Genomic DNA, 16,645 nt, shown 5'->3' with positions numbered 1-16,645 from the left:
TATTTGACAGTTGAGTCTTCTCAGGAATCTTAATTGGCATTAGCTCAACCCTCACACAGGCTAACACCTCGTCTGCAGCTTCACTTCGGTGACTTCATCGTACAAAAACCTCTTGACGTGAAGCGATTGTTTGGAATGTACTATGAGTGCCGTCACTGAGGTGTGGTGATGAAAAGGTAAGCTGTCTGAAAAATGCGTAAGCCATGAAAGGCATTCACGACTGTGAAATACAAGCGCCAACAAGCAGAAACAGCAAGTGTCTAGAGCGAGAATTGGAAAGGCCCCAAAAGCTTAAGTTTTCAAACTACAAATGGTCCCTGATTTATGATGTTTCGACTTGTGATTTTTGGACTTTTCGATGGTGTGAACGCGATACACATAATAAATTACATGAGACATTCAACACTTCACTATAAAATAGGCTTTGTGTTGGGTGATTTTGCCCAACTGTAGGCTAAGGCCAGTGTTGTGAGCACATGTAAGGTAGTAAATGCGTTTTCAACTTACAATATTTTCAACTTACGATGGCTTTATCAGGACATAACCCCATCGTAAGCCAAAGAGCATCTGTCCATGGTACATACGAGGGACAATGCTTCGAAACCATGCACAATAGACTCACAAGGGCAATGACATTGCATTTTTTCCAACTCAAATTTGGCCAAAATTCTTCCAATTTAATCTAAAAAAAAGTATACCATTAAGCAATAGATGTGGAGAAATCATTACAAATATGAAGGACAGAATCATCAAATAAGCAAGATGTGTTAGTGAGACACGTCATAAAATGGCATATTTTCAATGTGGACATTTCAGTTTTGATATTACTCAACACGTAAGGACAACAGATAATACCACCAAATCTGGGGTGGGAAGATGGGGGCAGAGGCATCTTGTACTAAATAAAATAAGGGAGAAAAGCATACAGTATAGTAGGAAAATCCCGCTTTGGGGGTCAAGCAGACATAACATTCAAAAATAGAGAAGCTACTTAATCTGAGACTCAGTTTCATCCTCACTGATAAATGGGGAATAATAGTCTTTACCTTGCAGTTGCTATGACAACAAGAGATAATATGAAAAGCACCCACATGTGGCCATTGACTAAATGGCAGCTACTCTTATTTACTGGCAAACTTATTGGGGGAATGTAAACAAATGGCGTAAATGAAGGTGGACCAGGCTGGTTGGAAGATAGAAGAGATAAACTTGGTGGGGTGCACAGGGCAGAGAGTTGGAGAAACAGGGGGCTGTCAGAAGGACAGTGGGTGATCCCTGAAACTGAAGTCATTTGCTCTGTAAACAAGATAAGATGCCCTGGCTTCCTCAGCAGCTGGTGCACAGCTCCACACCCTACCACACTGGGCCAGTTCCCAGCCTGAGTAGTTGAAGAACCTGGGGGCTGCCTCCCCACGCCACATACGTTAACCCAAAGTCAGCAACCTCCATTTGCCAGATATCTATTATGTGCAAACACTATGCTTGATACCTGGCACAAAGAGTTAAAGCCCTAGTCGAGAGAGATATCTACATATTCCAATAGTAAACAAAAAAAAAAAGGGGGTGGGTCTAGATTCCTTAATGTAAAATCAGATATAAAAATGCAATTCATGCTTGGCAAGCCAAGACAACGAAATCCTGTAGGAATGTGAAGATCTTTAACAAGCACACACAGAGCTTAAGGCCAAAGTCAAAACTGTCTGCTCAGAAAAGGAGCTACTTGAGGTGGGTCACCAACTCTGGTGATGCTGAAATCGCTCGGAACATTTCTAACATATGTTCTTTGGAATTTCCTTTGGACGGTTTTTTTTAACTTCTTCAGGGGTGCAACATTTTTTTTTCTTAGTTTCAGGTGTACAAAACAACATAGTGATTAGACATTTATGTACCTCACAAAGTGATCACCCCAAAAAGTCTATTACCCATCTGACACTGTATGTAGTTATTAGAATATTATTGACTATATTCTCAGGGGTGCAACTTTTACTTCTTTAGGGGAAACTCAATTTTCACATCCAGAAAACACTTAAGAGCCCGGCCTACTCAGTCTAGGTGTAGATGTGGGGGTCAAACCAGGTTGGTTCTGAAGTAATGAGACTGGTTTCCTTGTGCTGATACTGCACCGCCCTGACTTTGTAGCCTGACCCACCCCAGTGACGATCACAGGCTGAACTGACCCTTCCTCCTCCCATAGCCTGTACCTCCCACTAATGCTGTTCAATAGATATTTCTGGCTTCCTGCCTTCTAGACACACAATAGGGTTGCACTTCCCCAATCCCTTTAGTTGGGTGAAGCCATGTGACATGTTTTAGAAAGTCAGGAGCTATGAGTGGAATGCTTGTGGAAGATTTAACTGCTGATGAGAGATCTTCCAGATTTCTCTTTCCTTCTGCAAGGATCAGATATGTTTGAAATGGTGACTGCTCCATTGGTCTGGGACCCTGATGGACTAGGATGGGCAGAACCCTTCAACCCTTGATCCAAATCTTGATAGATATGTGGCATGAATGAGAAATAAATCATTGTTGTCTTAAGCCACTGAGATTTGGGGGGCTATTTGTTACTACAGCATACCCTGGCCTATACTGACCAATACAATGAGAAGCAGTTCTCCAACTCCTCAGGGTCTCACTGGGATTCAAATGTCTACCTTTTGCAGGCATGGGAGTACAAACATCCTTCTATTGTCCTTTGTTATGGGTCCTGAGGATAAAACAGGCTCTGAACCATAAGAGGAACTCCAGCATCATTCTGAGAGATGGCAATAATTATGACTACACAACCCTGAAAAGAGACTGCTATGAAAGATCACATTTATTGGTAAACATTAAATCTTAGTGGTTCTATTATACACGATATTATTAGATCCCCATCAGAAGGACTAAAATTTAAAAAAAAAAAAAGTGATAATATCAAATGCTGGCAAAGTTGCAGAGGAACTGGGTCACTCACCCATTGCTAGTGGGAACACAAAATGGTACAGCCACTCTGAATAAGAGAATGGCAGTTCCTTAGAAAACTAAATGTATGCTTACTATATGACCCACAGTTTCACTCTTAGGCGTTTGTCCCAAAGGAAAACATGTTCACACAAAAACCTGAAGCTGAGTTTATTCTAAGGAGCCAAACCTGATAGCAGCTTTATTCAGAATAGACCAAAGCTACAAACAACCCAATGTCCTTCAATGCATGAATGGTTAAACAAACTGTGATATGTCTGTACCATGGAATTCTACTTGGCAATGAAAAGAAACAAAGGACCAAAAAAAAAAAAGAAAAAAAGAAAAGAAACAAAGGATTGATACATGCAAGAACTTGGATAGATCTCGAGGGAATTATGCTGAGTGAAAAAAGCCACATATATAGCATTTCTGAAGTGACAAAATTATAGAGATGGAGAACAGGTTAGTGGTTGCCACGGGTTAGGGAGGGTAGGAGGCAGAGAGGTATCTATGGCTACAGAAGGGTAGCAAGAGGGAGCCTTGTCATGGAACTACTTGTTCTGTATCTTGAATGTGATAGCTGTCATCTGAATCTACACCTGTGATAACATTGCATAGAACTACATATACACCAACACACACACACACACACACACACACACACACACACACACGAGTACATGTAAATGTGAATAAGGTCAATGGATTTTGTCACTGTCAATTTCCCGGTGGTAACATTACACTACAGTTATGCCATCTATTACCGATTGGGGAAAACTAAGTGAAGGATAGACAGATCTCTATGATTTCTTACAACTGTGAATTTACAGGTATAGTCACACCACAATAAAAAAATTTTAAACTCTCATTTGCTAAAAAACAAACAAAAAAACCCTATCTTTACTCTCTAGCCCCTCATCCTGATTTATTTTATTTTCTTACACTTACACTATCAAACATCACACATTTACTTGTTCTTCTTTTGCCTCCCCCATTGATATGTAAGTTCGATGTGAGTGAAGACTGAATCTGTTTTGTCTTTCGTCCTCCTGGTACCTAGAACATTCCTGGCATATAGTCAATACACAACACATATTCCTGGAATAACTGACTATGAATTATGGAATGAATGAATGAGCACTCCTCGTACTGCTCTGCAGTACTTTCAACATATCTGAAAGCTCTGCAGCCTAAAAATAGCAATTCGTTCAACATTTTGCACATTTTCTAACTCCAAGAGTTACTGCTCTCAGGGCAGAAATATTTCTTTTATAACAACAGAACTGTAACTCATCTTCCCTAAGTACATAAGTACTTCCCTACCTCCAGAACTACATAATGCCTTCTTTGCTTTCAGCCTCGAGAGAGTCTACCCTCCCTAGCAAAGGTGAAAGTACGGACCAAATTAGATAATTACATACAAGAATGCATTTCAGCTTGGATTCCATTTGGCAAGCATAGATTCAGGGTCAGCTTCATAGATACTTTATAACCTCAAGAAAGATACATTAACAGTAATAAAATAAAAATGCTATATTTTAACCATGTACCATAGGTTGAAATTAAATAATTATTTTTTTAAGGGAGGGAGGGTGTGTGTCACATGCCTTATCTCAGTGAAGCTGAGTTTATCCTAAGGAGCCAATTAAATGGTTGGCAAGACCAGACCAAGGCCAGGAACTTGAAGTTAACTGTACTCCAAATAAAAGAACAAATTGTACTAATTTATTGGATCTGAAACCAAACCTTAATACGAACTGTTTACTGAAATGTGAACCAGCTAAAATTTGAGAATAGTTTCCAAACACACCTGATGATTCAATCTAATCAAGTAACTGAATATATGCATATTTAAAAACTTTTGAACAGGCTCAAAAACTCAAATAGCGAAACAAATCACAGACCAAACTTGAATTCAACCAATATTTCTTTACAGTGAATTGACTAGGGAAGACACAATAGAAACGGGATTATAAATGCTCTTTTCAAAGTCCACATTATAATATGGTGAGTTTTCAAGCAATGAAGCCTGTAATTATTTTTCCAGGGGAGACGATAAGATCCTTCTCATAGGTGTGTTTAAAGCAGAAGGCAAAAGGAGGAAGTTAGGGGTTCAGAATTATAATGGAAAAGCAAAGGATTGAAGTGAGATGACAGGAATGGCTAGTTAGAGAAGGGAAACCCAACCACTCTTGAGACTAGTTTTAATACTGGGAAGAGACCTACAATCATGGATAAGCTCTAATACCCTTGCTGTAGCTTCAGAGGGACCCAAACCGGATGACTGCCCCAGTCCTAAAGCCCTGAATCCAGAACAGCAAGTGCATTACCTGTGGAGAGCTGGGTGGGGAGGGGGTTCATTTCCTTGTCCACCATCTTCTGGTACAAAGCCCTCAGGCTAAAGGGCTCCACTGTGAAAGGCAGCGTCCCAGTCAACATGGCATACATGTTCACACCTCTGAAAAGAGAAACACCAAAGCATGAGACCAGAAGGCCCTCGAGGAGGGGAGGACAAAGAGGGCACAGGCGTGGCCCAGTTTCAGTCCTGTCACTGTCATGTCGACCTCGAGAGGCCTCTTCATAGTCATCCTTCTAGAACCCTCAGCCTTCTAGAACCCCTGAAGCAGCAAAAACGAAAGGCACACCTGTGGAGACGTGGACCATGGGTATGGAGGTAAGAGGTGTCTAGAGAGCTCCAAAAGCTGCCCCCCTAAGGTGAGGAAACCATGCCCCTTCCTTCTGGATGGAAGTCCAGACCATATTATGTGAAACATACCTGGGAAATGCGAGGAACCTTGAATAAACGTTGAATCTCAACGTTGTGTGGTTTTCTGAGTGTGATTTACAAGGTGGAGCCTGGAGGAGGCCAGACCCAAAAATACAGGGCAAGTCGCTGCATGAGAGAACAAGTCACAGCCTAGCCACACGCCCTGTGACCGCTCGGCCCTTTCAAATGAAAATCATATACCAAAAACTGGCGTTTTGCTCTTCCCCTGAATTCTGTTTTGGCCGGTAAGTAAAGAAATTCCTTGGAGGGGAGGGGTGTCTCCTTCCCATTCTTAGTTTTTATATTATGGTTTATTGTGAGGTTCTGCCACTCAGCCCTGGCCCAGTATCTCTGATGTGGTTGAAATACCCTCTGACTGGGTTTAACTGCTTATGTTCAAAGCCAGTCTAGAGAACAGCACCGTCTTCTTGGAGGATTTTTACCTTCCTGATGTATAAGGCTAATATCATTTTGATGAGATTTCCTGATGGAGATGAAATGCCTGCCTGCCAAGAGGCCTCAAGTGTTCAAAAGCGCCCTGGGGAATACGTTTTAAAAACAGGCAATAGGATTTCCAGTCAAAACAAATCCAATGAGACTGATTGAAATTAAGACCCTTGGGGCCCAATGCCACGGAGGCGCCTCTGAATTACAACACTCCAGACGATGGCAGGTATGGAGCCCACAGGCTCCAGCTAGAAATTATTCTCAAATTGCAGACAGACGCGAAGACCCAGTTCCTGCTCCATAGCTCACAGTCGAGTTAGGGAGACAGATACATAAACATTCATTCCACAAATACTTGATGGCTGAGTCTCTGCCCCAGGCAGGGGGTAGGGATGAACCAAACAAGGACCCACCATCTTGGATGGCGGGGGAGGGGACATAATCAACAAGTAAACAAAGAGATAAGCATAATCCTTTCAAGCAGCAATGAGTGCAGAGGGAATAAGAAAATACTGACCTGTGTGCTTTTGACCACAGAGGAGTTCAACTAAGAGAGAAAGAGACCTACAATAAGGACCTGAAACCTCTCAGGGGGTAGTACATGTGTGTGAACTTACATGTCTTTGGCTGCCTGGATGTGAGAATGCACAAGATAAACTGCATAGGCCAAGAAATGGAGATAAGGATGAACAGAGCATATGCAAACCATTTAGAGCATTGTTTCCGTGTGTGTGTGTGTGTGTGTGTGTGTGTGTGTGTGTGTGTAGTGGAATGCATTCCCCAGGATAAGTGTCGATGTTGGGTGAATTAAACTTCTATGGCCAAATAACTCGGGGAGTAGTCATCTGGTATTAAGCGGATTTAAGGGGCCCAGAATTAGGAACAGGAGACTGTGGCAGTAAATCCAGCACGTTGCTATTACAGTTTGAGTGGGTGTGATGCGTGCAATGGAAAGAGAAAGGCGAATTAACAGTAGAGAACTGTGAAGAGGATGTGGCAAGTTTCAAACTTGGAAAGCTGGAGGAACGGTGGTAAGAGTGACAGAACTGAGGAAGCTGGGGTGAAGAGCCGGTCTGGGGGCAGAGGCAAGGAATATTAGGGCTAGTTACATGTTTGAGAACCTACGCTGCAATGCTGCATTTTGGAGGTGTTCGGAGGTCCTTGCTTTGAGTGATTCTAGGAGATTGACAGAAGGGGAGTCTACAAGGGCCCCCAAGTTGTAGAATTTTTACACTCAAAGGGATCTTGGACACAAAGATTTTAGGGAAACCCCTTGGAACATCCCACAAAGTTGTTGGAGACCATCAAACAGCCTCTGACACAAGCTGCTTCCGGTCTCCCGGATGTAGACCCTCATCATTCCATTCGGGGCAACTCTATGCACAAGAAGGGGCTTCCCAATACTAAGTCAAAGTTTGCGTAGAACGTCTGCCCACTATCGATGGTTGTGGGACGAGCTCAGTGTATCCTGTCCCTGCTCATCTCCCTGCGCCTTAATCTTGGCTCTAACATTCATACCTGAGGCTGAAGAGGCTGGTACTTATCCAATAGCATATGTTCTGCAGGTAGGTGTTTTATAATACCCAATCCATACAGTGTTTCTCAAACTGAGGTACATTGACATAATCTCAGGAGTTCATGAGCTATAATTTCTATCTCCTGTTTGGTAATAGACTGAACAAAGCTTTGCATACAAAGCCTACCCAGGGACATCAGATGACCACAAAACAACCACAGACACCTTCCATTGCACACCCTCGATTTCAGAGACTGCTTTTTTGCATTTGTTTACCAACACACAGCTTTTGCCCAAATATACCACGTTTGCTGTTCACAGGCTGAGAAAGGAGGTGAGGTGGACTTCATTTATCCACGATGTTTCTGGGCTTATACCTGTGGCAAAGAAAGTGTCCTGCTGGTGAGTAGTGCAGTGGCTCCTAGACCAGGGGCAGCAGCATCACCTGAGAACTTGTTAGAAAAGCACATTCGTGGGCCCCATCTCAGACCTGCTGAATCAGACACTCTGGGGGTGGGGCCCTGCCATCTGTGTCTTTACAAGTCCTTCAGATGCCTCAGATGCGCACTCGAGTCCGAAAGCCACCAGAAGAGTGCAAAGGGGTGCGAGAGCTCAGTGGTCCCAGACGCGCCTGACCAGCTCACAGAGCCCAGCCCCGCGGTGAGAACTACAGACTGCTTAGCAATTCAGTTCTCACAGAACAGTAGCCACAGCATGTAATTCGTGCTGCTAATTTGAGTATTTGGAGGTTTCTTTGGTCTTGGTTATATTTAACTTGTACATTATTTCTGTTTTTTTTTTAATTTGTACAGAGCCATAAATAAAATGTTCAATTTTACGTTTGTGAACATTGAGCAAAATTTAAATAAAAATAACAAGTCAAGAAGAGGGCTTACCAAGAATGTTCTTCCTTTACAGGAAGACTATACAACACTCCAAGTTTCAAGAAAACTGCCCTACGACTTTTTATATGTCCCTTTATCTTTAGGGGACACAGAACTTCCTGTCACGGGTGGGGTACATAAAACAGTGCAGAATGTTACAGAATGCTACCGTTACGTTATGGTAATGGGACGGGATTCAACTGAAGGAGCTCGATGAATGGAATATGGGGCCAGGAAACCAACTCTAAAACCTTTATGAAAGTTTCTTTCTTCAAGGAGTCCTTGAGACATCAAACTTCCTATCTCCTTGTCCCCAACTGGCTGCAGAAAATGACAAAAATCTCAACTCACTGCCATTCTCCATTATCTGGCTGGGACCACACATAAAGGTAATACATGCTTCTCTTAAAAATGGTGCCAGTAAACTCTGTCTGTGGTCAGACCAGGATTGAGCAAGTGGTTTTTATAGTAACTCTAACTGGTTATTTCACCAAACTGACTCCAGAATTCCACTTCTCTTGGAGGAGTTTATCGTCAACAAAAATGGTCACAAATCCTTAAAGAGGAATCACCTCTCTCATCCGAGGGTCTCTCCTCTACAAAATGCAGATAATAATAATCCCTCCCTCTCAGGTTGTACGAGGGTCAAAGGCACTGAGTCACAGAAAAGACTGGACACTGTGCCTGGCGAAAATTCAGTGCCTGACACATGTGTTCCAGGGATTCATCACAAAACTTCAAAAAACAACAGGAGAAAGAAGCTACAATTTGTATCCGATTGCCAAATAATAACGGAAGGTTAAGTTAATAGTCATGTGGTTCTAGGAGATTTTAAGAAGGAAACCAGATTGAGCATCTTAATTCCTCTCGGCTCGAGTTTTCATGTACCTTTCCTATCTGGATAAAGAGAAATCTAGTTAGTCCCTTTGGCCTTTCAGAAGTATGTGAGAATACCCAGGAAAAAATGTGGAATGCAGTTTATAAATCTCTATAATCCCACAGAACTAGTAGGAGTTTCAAAACATGTTCAGAATTTCCTGATGTGTCTTTTGAAATATGGCCCAGAGGCTCTCTAGCTTCTCCATGGCACACATGGAGCCCCCAAGAATCAGAGATAGTTTTAAAGAAATAAAAGGATGAGATTCTGGGATAAAGGAGGGCAACAAGCAAATACAATTCGGGTTTTTCGAAGCAGAAAGACATACAGGTGAGCCATGGTTGGGTGGAAGAAGATACTGGCCAGTCTGGAATACTCTGATGTCAAAAGAGAAAACGTGACGCTGAAGGACAGCTGGAAGAAGAAGGGAAGGGCCCCAGGAAATACAAATGCAGGATCTTTGGGATTAAATCAGGAGCCAAATGATGGTCCTGATATTTAGTCTGACACACAAAAGTATTCCCTGGAGGAAATGCTGGAGTATCACCTGCCATCCCTGGGGAGGTCGGCCAGCAACCTTAACAAGACACGAGGGACAAAGCTTTGCTGGCAGGTGGAGGGTCTGATTACCAGTCCTCACAGGGCAGGGGGGCAGGAGCCCCAGAAACTGCCCAGTTTATACCAGAGTGCAGCTGAGAGAACCTTCGCTAACATACCTTGCTTCTGTGTGATTCTTCCAGAAAGAAACTGCCTTGGAAAAAATTAGAAACAACTCTCTAGCTAAAAGCAACATCCTTCCATCTTTCAGTATCAACTTTCAATACAATTTCTGATTAAAGGCCTTCAAAGTAGAGTGGGAACAGATCCACTCATTTGGAAAATCTCAAACTTCATAATTGCTCCATTAAATGATCTGTTTTCAGCAAGAAATTGTCTTGTGAATTGTTAAGACATTTTTCCATTTCCTCTCTTCTTTCCCCTTCTATTTTAAATGCATATGTTAGGTACAAAAAATATGTCTTAGGTTTTATAAAAGTCCAAAGTCCCACACTACACAAAAGGAGCCACATGTCTCCTCTTTCCATCTCCTTCTCCTGCCAACCTTCATTTTAAGAGAGTCTGAATGGAGAGAAAATGTTATCCTTCCATACTTTATCCCTGGCAGTAGCTGACGGTTTCTGGTAGTATTTTTATGAAACAGAGTCTGAGGCCTGGAGCAAATTCTCCCACTCGCCCTTCTGAATACCCAGGTCTAATATGGGCTAGAAACAACAGGGCTTCCCTAGGCCAATTTATCCTCCAAAGGGACAGCACTGGGGACAGAGATTTTTCCCATGAAGTGAAAACAGATTCCTTGAGTCTGGGACGGTGGTCTGAGTGTGTTGTACACAACTCTCCATGAGGTACCAGGTCTTCACACAGATGTTTTGCCACCCCCCCAGATATCTCCCAAGAGAGCAAAGAACAGCTTTGGTTAAAAAATGTTGCCTTTTCAATCTTTTGGGAATAGAACTCTCAATTTCCATTTTCTTTACACTTAGAGATGCACCGAAGTTCTCAAATGAGCATTATAATATTCTGAAAATAAAGTTAATTTTGATTCTTTTCATTTGCAAAGTACATCTGCATTTAAGGTTTTTTTAATTAACATATATGCCACTCTGAGGAAAAGTCAGTGAGCAATAAAAAAAGGTTCATTGCACCAGAATGAACATTTTGGTTTTTGTATCTGAAATCTCAAAGTTCACTGGAGATTTAGACATAAGTATTTCATTCATCTGGGTTAAAGGAAAGAAGTGAATGAGTTCAAAGGTATTCATATATGGTCTATATATGAAAATAATGACCATTGAGAATAAGAGAAAACCCCCAAGACAGAGTGCAACATTTCCCATTAACATGGGTAATTCCTGATTCACTAGAGAAGGAGGCCCTGGAGCGCCCATTTATGGGGAAGGGCTTTCTTTGCCAAGGCTTCCTTGAACGACAAGCTGGTTTTCTTCCTAAGTCTGACTCAGAAGTCTTGGGGAAAGGCCCTATCTGTCCTTCAAGCTCCAAAACCTCTGGAGAGGCGCATTTGCTTTTGATTTTGGACATGAACTCTTCATTCTGTTGTTGTTTCAGAGCAATAAAGAGGGATGCCTGACCCAGGGAGAAAATTGGTTCCATTTTCACTCTCTTTTTCAACAGCCTTTTAAATTAAATTCTCTTTGGGTTTTCCATTTCCCATTCTGACAGCAAAGTCGTGAGCACCAAACAGAAACCTAACTGTATCTCAGACACAACATCCCAAAGCAGTGGAAAATTAATCTCTTACAGAAGGCTCTGGAGTTCTACACTTTCTCAAAGATTAAGAGCAGTAATAACCAGAGGTAATCACCTTCCTGCCTTTACATATGCTGTTCCCTTTGCCTGGAAAGTCCCCCTCCTCTTCTCCACCTGGAAAACTCCACCTCATCCCACAGGAGCCGATTAAAGTAACCTCCGATGCGTTCTTGAGTTACCGAGCTGTGCAGCAGTATTGGTTCTCTGCACTGCGCCTCCTGACATGCTCTCTTGGTTTACAGGTGAGACTTGCAGGTAAGGAGGTGTCTTGGTCAGCTTGGGCTGCCATAACAAAAAACACAGATGGGGTGGCTTAACCCACAGACATTTCTTTTCTCCCAGTTCTGGGCTGGAAGTCCAAGACCACGGGACCAGCACGCTCGGGTTCTAGTGAGAGCTCCCTTCCTGGCTTGCAGACGGCCACCTTCTCAATGTGTCTTCACATGTTGGAGAACAAGCAAGCTCTCTGGCATCTCTTCTTCTAAGGACACTAATCTCATCATGGGGGCTCCACCCTCATGATCTCATTTACACCCAATCACCTCCCAAAGGCCCAGCCTCCAAATACCTTCACATTGGAGGTTAGGGTTTCCACAGATGAAATTGCAGGGGGAGGCAATACCCAGTCCACAACAGTAGGTAAGTGTGTAGACTGCAAAAAAAAAGCCACAAATTCCCTGCCAGTCCCCCCATCAAGGGGTAAAATCTATCTCTCCTCTTGATGCTGGGCTGGGCCATGTGACCAATGAGACATTAGCAAATGTGACACAGAAAAGTCCTTATGCGCTAGGATTTGCCCTCTTACTCTAATGGACTCTTCCACCATCCTGTGAAGAAAATTCTACGTATTTGTGTTTTTCTTTTGTTTCTGGTTTTCATGTCATTTAGATAATCATTTATTATCTATAGGTGACAGCAATGGATTGAGACGTTGGTTTTATGATTGGCACACCTGGTGATCTCTGTTGGGTGGCTGATGGAGGCTTACACTCCGTTGGGTGAGAGATGACCAAGCATTCAGTCTGTTTCATTTATTAGCGAACTTGCCAGTGCAGTCTTCCTGGCAAGATCAGGAGTGGTGAGTTTTTTACTCATCACTTTACTTTTGACCTTTCCTGAGATTTCAGGATTTGACCAACAGAAATGGATCATTATCACAGTTCTGGAGGCTCAGAGTCCGAGATGAAGGTGTCGGCAGGGTTGGTTCTTTCGGAGGCTGGGGAGCAGAATCTGTTCCATGCCACTCCCTTAGCTTCTGGCCGCTGCTGGCGATCTTTGGAGTTCCTTGGCTTCTAGATAGATACATCACTCCAGTCTCAGCTTTCATTGTCACGTGGCGTCCTTCCTCTCTCTGCGTCCAAATTTCCCCCTTTTATAAAGACACCAGCCATACTGGATCTTATGTTTTCATTTTAACTTGATGACCTCTGTACAGACCTTGTCTCCAAATAAGGTCACATTCTGAGACCCTGGGCATCAGGACTCCCACATATATTTTGGGAGGGGGACACAATTCAACCCATAACATTCTGCTAACACCTGCTTACAATTTTCCAATGGTCTTTCACTAACCTTAGGACAAAATCCAAACCCCTTCCCACACCTCCCCTGCCCAGGGCCTTCACACAGCCTTTTCTCTCTGCCGAGAGCCTTCCTCCCTAACACCTTCCTCTTCCTACAGCTAATTCCTTCTCATCCTTAGCATTGGGCTTTGAGGTCATGACCTCAGGAAGCCACCCCGCCTCCTCGTTCCCTGCATCCCACCCACTTCCTCCACAGCAGTGACCACACTCAGTTTATAGCTTTTTAAAAATGCGTCTGCCCCACTAGACTGCAAAGCCTGTAAGAGGAAGGACAACACAGGAGAAGCCGCAGAGAGTGACAATTAAAGACAAAACCGAGAACCAAAACACCTCGGTCCAATCCTGGCTCTGTCACACACTAGCGGTTATTTGGGCAAGTGTCTAAGGCTCTCTGTGCCTCAGTTTCCTCATCTGTGAAGTGGGATAATGGGACATGCCCTTGAAGGTTTGTTAGGTGGATGAGAAGAGCTCATCTGCGCAAAGCCCTTGGAACACTGCTCGTCACTCAGGTGGAGGTATGTCAGGGTTAACAAGGGTCACAACAGGCGCAGGGTCCCCCTGGGTGGTTTTACTCCCCACTGTGTACTCAACACTCAGCACAGGGCCTGGCTCAGCAAACATTTGCCGAATGAACAAATCTCTGGTCGGCCGTATGTGGCTCACATAGCTTCCTATTGTTTTTAAAGCTTTATCACGGCTTCTACAAAGGGCCTGATTTGCGCCATCCCCATGAACTGGGCATGGATCATGGGGCCTCATCCCCTAGGGAATGTGCCAGAGTTGCTCCAGGGAACCCTTGCGTATAAGAAAGAATAAAACATGGTCCTCTGTGGCTGAGCAAAGGTGAGCATCTCTACCTCAACTCCCCACCGTGGGGCCCCAGGACAGGGACCCATGGGGCTGCAGGTTCTGGTCTACAGGGAGGTCCCACCTGGGCCTCCAGGGCTATGCCATGATCAATTAAAGACCGGTGTGTGCAAGGTGCATTACCATTCAGCAAAGGCTTTCACATATGTGACTTTATGGCACCAGGACTAAGAATGAGGCCTGATTAGAGCGTTTCAGAAGACCTTCTGCTGCATGTCATCTTCTTGAAGAAAAAAAAAAAAGATGCAATAAGTGGAGGTTAGCAAAGAAATGTCCAGCTGCCTCAGGAGCAGCCCAACCATGCCAAGCCACCAGGGGGGAGGAGGGAAGCGAGAGTCCAGGAATCCTGGTCCTGGGTCACCTCCATCCTTCCTGCAGCTTCTCTCTACCTTCCTTCCTCCATGCCTCCATTATTTCTGGGTGGAGTCTCTCCTTATGGTTAACTGATAGGGACACAGCAAGTAGCGATGGGCCAGGTCCCTTTGTTTTAATCACGGGGCCCGACTCTGAGAAACGGAGCATCTGTGGTTACTAAATGCGGATCCTTCCCCAGGTCGAGGGACTTCGTAGAGGGATAGAAACAAGGTTGGAGCTTAAAACTCACCTTCAGACAGTGCTGCCTTTTGCAGCCTGTGCTTTTCCTTTCCCTTCGCATTTCCCCAGACAGGACACATGGTTTGTTCCCATCTTACAGCTAGCAGGAGGGAGGACAAGAGGCCCAGGTGCTCACCTACAGCTCTGACAACCCACAGGGCTCCTTCCTTCTACCAGCACTTCTAGACTTTGAGGAGATTCCTGTTTCACCAGTTGTGACTGGAAAGGTTTCCCTTCCACAGGCTTAGCCCCATCACCATGACAACTGGTGACAACACCATATTGTCCAGTTCCCTTGAGAGTAAAACCTCAGGAGCAAACCTACTGCTCTCCAATCTAGCGTCCTCTTCCCTTTGATCACTATGTCTCCCGCCCCCCTCATCACCACAGTTACAGACACCCCTGAATCTCTTGGTGGTTCAGGCTCTTCACTCCCCCACCCCCTTTTTTTTTTTTTTTTTTGGTGCACAAATTGTCCCTTTCATAGCTTTCCATTTAGCATAAATGAGTTCCCGAACTGTTAAGGAAAGAAGGTGATTATACATTCAAACATTCACACTCATTTATTCAATAAATATTTAATGAGGGAAATTATGTGCCAGACACTTCGGAGAATTCTGAAGCACTGGAAGGGACCAACAACGGATTTCATTTCTCACATCGACTCTGATCCACGGGGAGGAGCTGCCTGTGGGGGTGAGTCGAGAAGGATTCTGAGGCCCTTCTGGGCCCAGTGTAGAGTCTGCTCAGCAACGCCAGCCAAACTACCCAGGGCACCTCAACGAGAAAGCGTCCTCTGCCACTGCTGCCAGCTCCCGTTCCCACCCACTCTGTGTGGCCCCAGCCACTTGGGTGAGTCATTAGACCACACACCCTCCTTCCGCAGTCTCAACCACACCTCCTGTTGGCGGGGCAGCGATAACCAGGAGCTCAAGCTTCGGGCTGTGCCCTGGGTACCAAGTGCAGCTCCATCATTTACAGACTGCGTGTGCCTCTGGCCTTCCTCCCGTCAGTGTCCTGAGGATCCGCGGGGATAATTAACCTGTTGCTCAGGAACAGAAGCTGATTTCTGACTAGCAGGTTTCATCCCCTGTTCACAAGCCAGGGTTCCGGGCAGAGCTGGCTCTTTCTGGGAGCGTTCAGGGAATTCTGTAGGCCTCAGACTCTCATTTGGGGCCTGGTTCCCCTCACTCTTCTGCCAGAAGTTCCAGAATGCCTCTCAGTTCTAGCCCCTTGCACTGGTGACACTCCTGTTTGCTTCCTCGGTCAGTTATAGGCCCTGACCCTCCAGCTTCTGCTCACGTGAATGACGTGCTTGCCCCACCCTCGCCTCCCTCCAATCTTCTTCCTTTGTTTCCTCCCTTCCTTCCTCTCTAGCCCAGGCTCTGTGCCAGGCGCTGAGGGATCCCTGGAACAAGCTGGGGGGTCGCTGCCCCTCGGCCTGCAGTACAAGGGGTTCCAGCAGGTGAAGAATGGCCCAATGACCACAGGGTGATGGCCAGGAGAGCAGCTATCAGGGGACTTGAGACAGGGAGGCCTCCAAGCCAGCCTGCAGGGACAGGAGGGCTGCCTCGGGGGACTGGCCTCCCGCAAAACAAGAGGGAAAGGGAAAGGGGACAAGACCAGAAAATTGAATTCCCAGCTGAAGCGATTGTACATTCAAGGGCAGGAATCTAGAGGGAGGCAGGCTGCGCTCACAGGACAGGAAACAGTGTGAAGTTAGCTAGAGAATGGACAGAGGGACAAGAAGAGAGAGGGACAATGCTGCCGCCGAGCCACTGGGGCCAAGCAAGGGTCAGGGCCACCTGCACCACAGTCCAGATTCCGTAGATCTTGAGACCC

At 44.8% G+C, this 16,645-nt stretch overlaps 1 protein-coding gene across 1 annotated transcript in view; it reads right to left on the bottom strand.

Annotated features, from left to right (window-relative positions):
• Positions 1-16,645, bottom strand: part of HUNK (hormonally up-regulated Neu-associated kinase) — a 99,334-nt gene that overhangs the window by 26,319 nt on the left and 56,370 nt on the right. The window contains exon 5 of the mRNA XM_033091010.1: positions 5,274-5,401. Within this exon, the coding sequence (XP_032946901.1) occupies positions 5,274-5,401 (128 nt within the window). The remainder of the gene's footprint in view (positions 1-5,273; positions 5,402-16,645) is intronic.

This window comes from Rhinolophus ferrumequinum, chromosome 2 (genome assembly GCF_004115265.2).
Source record: "Rhinolophus ferrumequinum isolate MPI-CBG mRhiFer1 chromosome 2, mRhiFer1_v1.p, whole genome shotgun sequence".
Lineage (NCBI taxonomy): Eukaryota > Metazoa > Chordata > Mammalia > Chiroptera > Rhinolophidae > Rhinolophus > Rhinolophus ferrumequinum.
The sequence above is the reverse complement of the archived record's forward strand: the minus strand, read 5'-3'. Positions and strand labels throughout refer to the sequence as shown.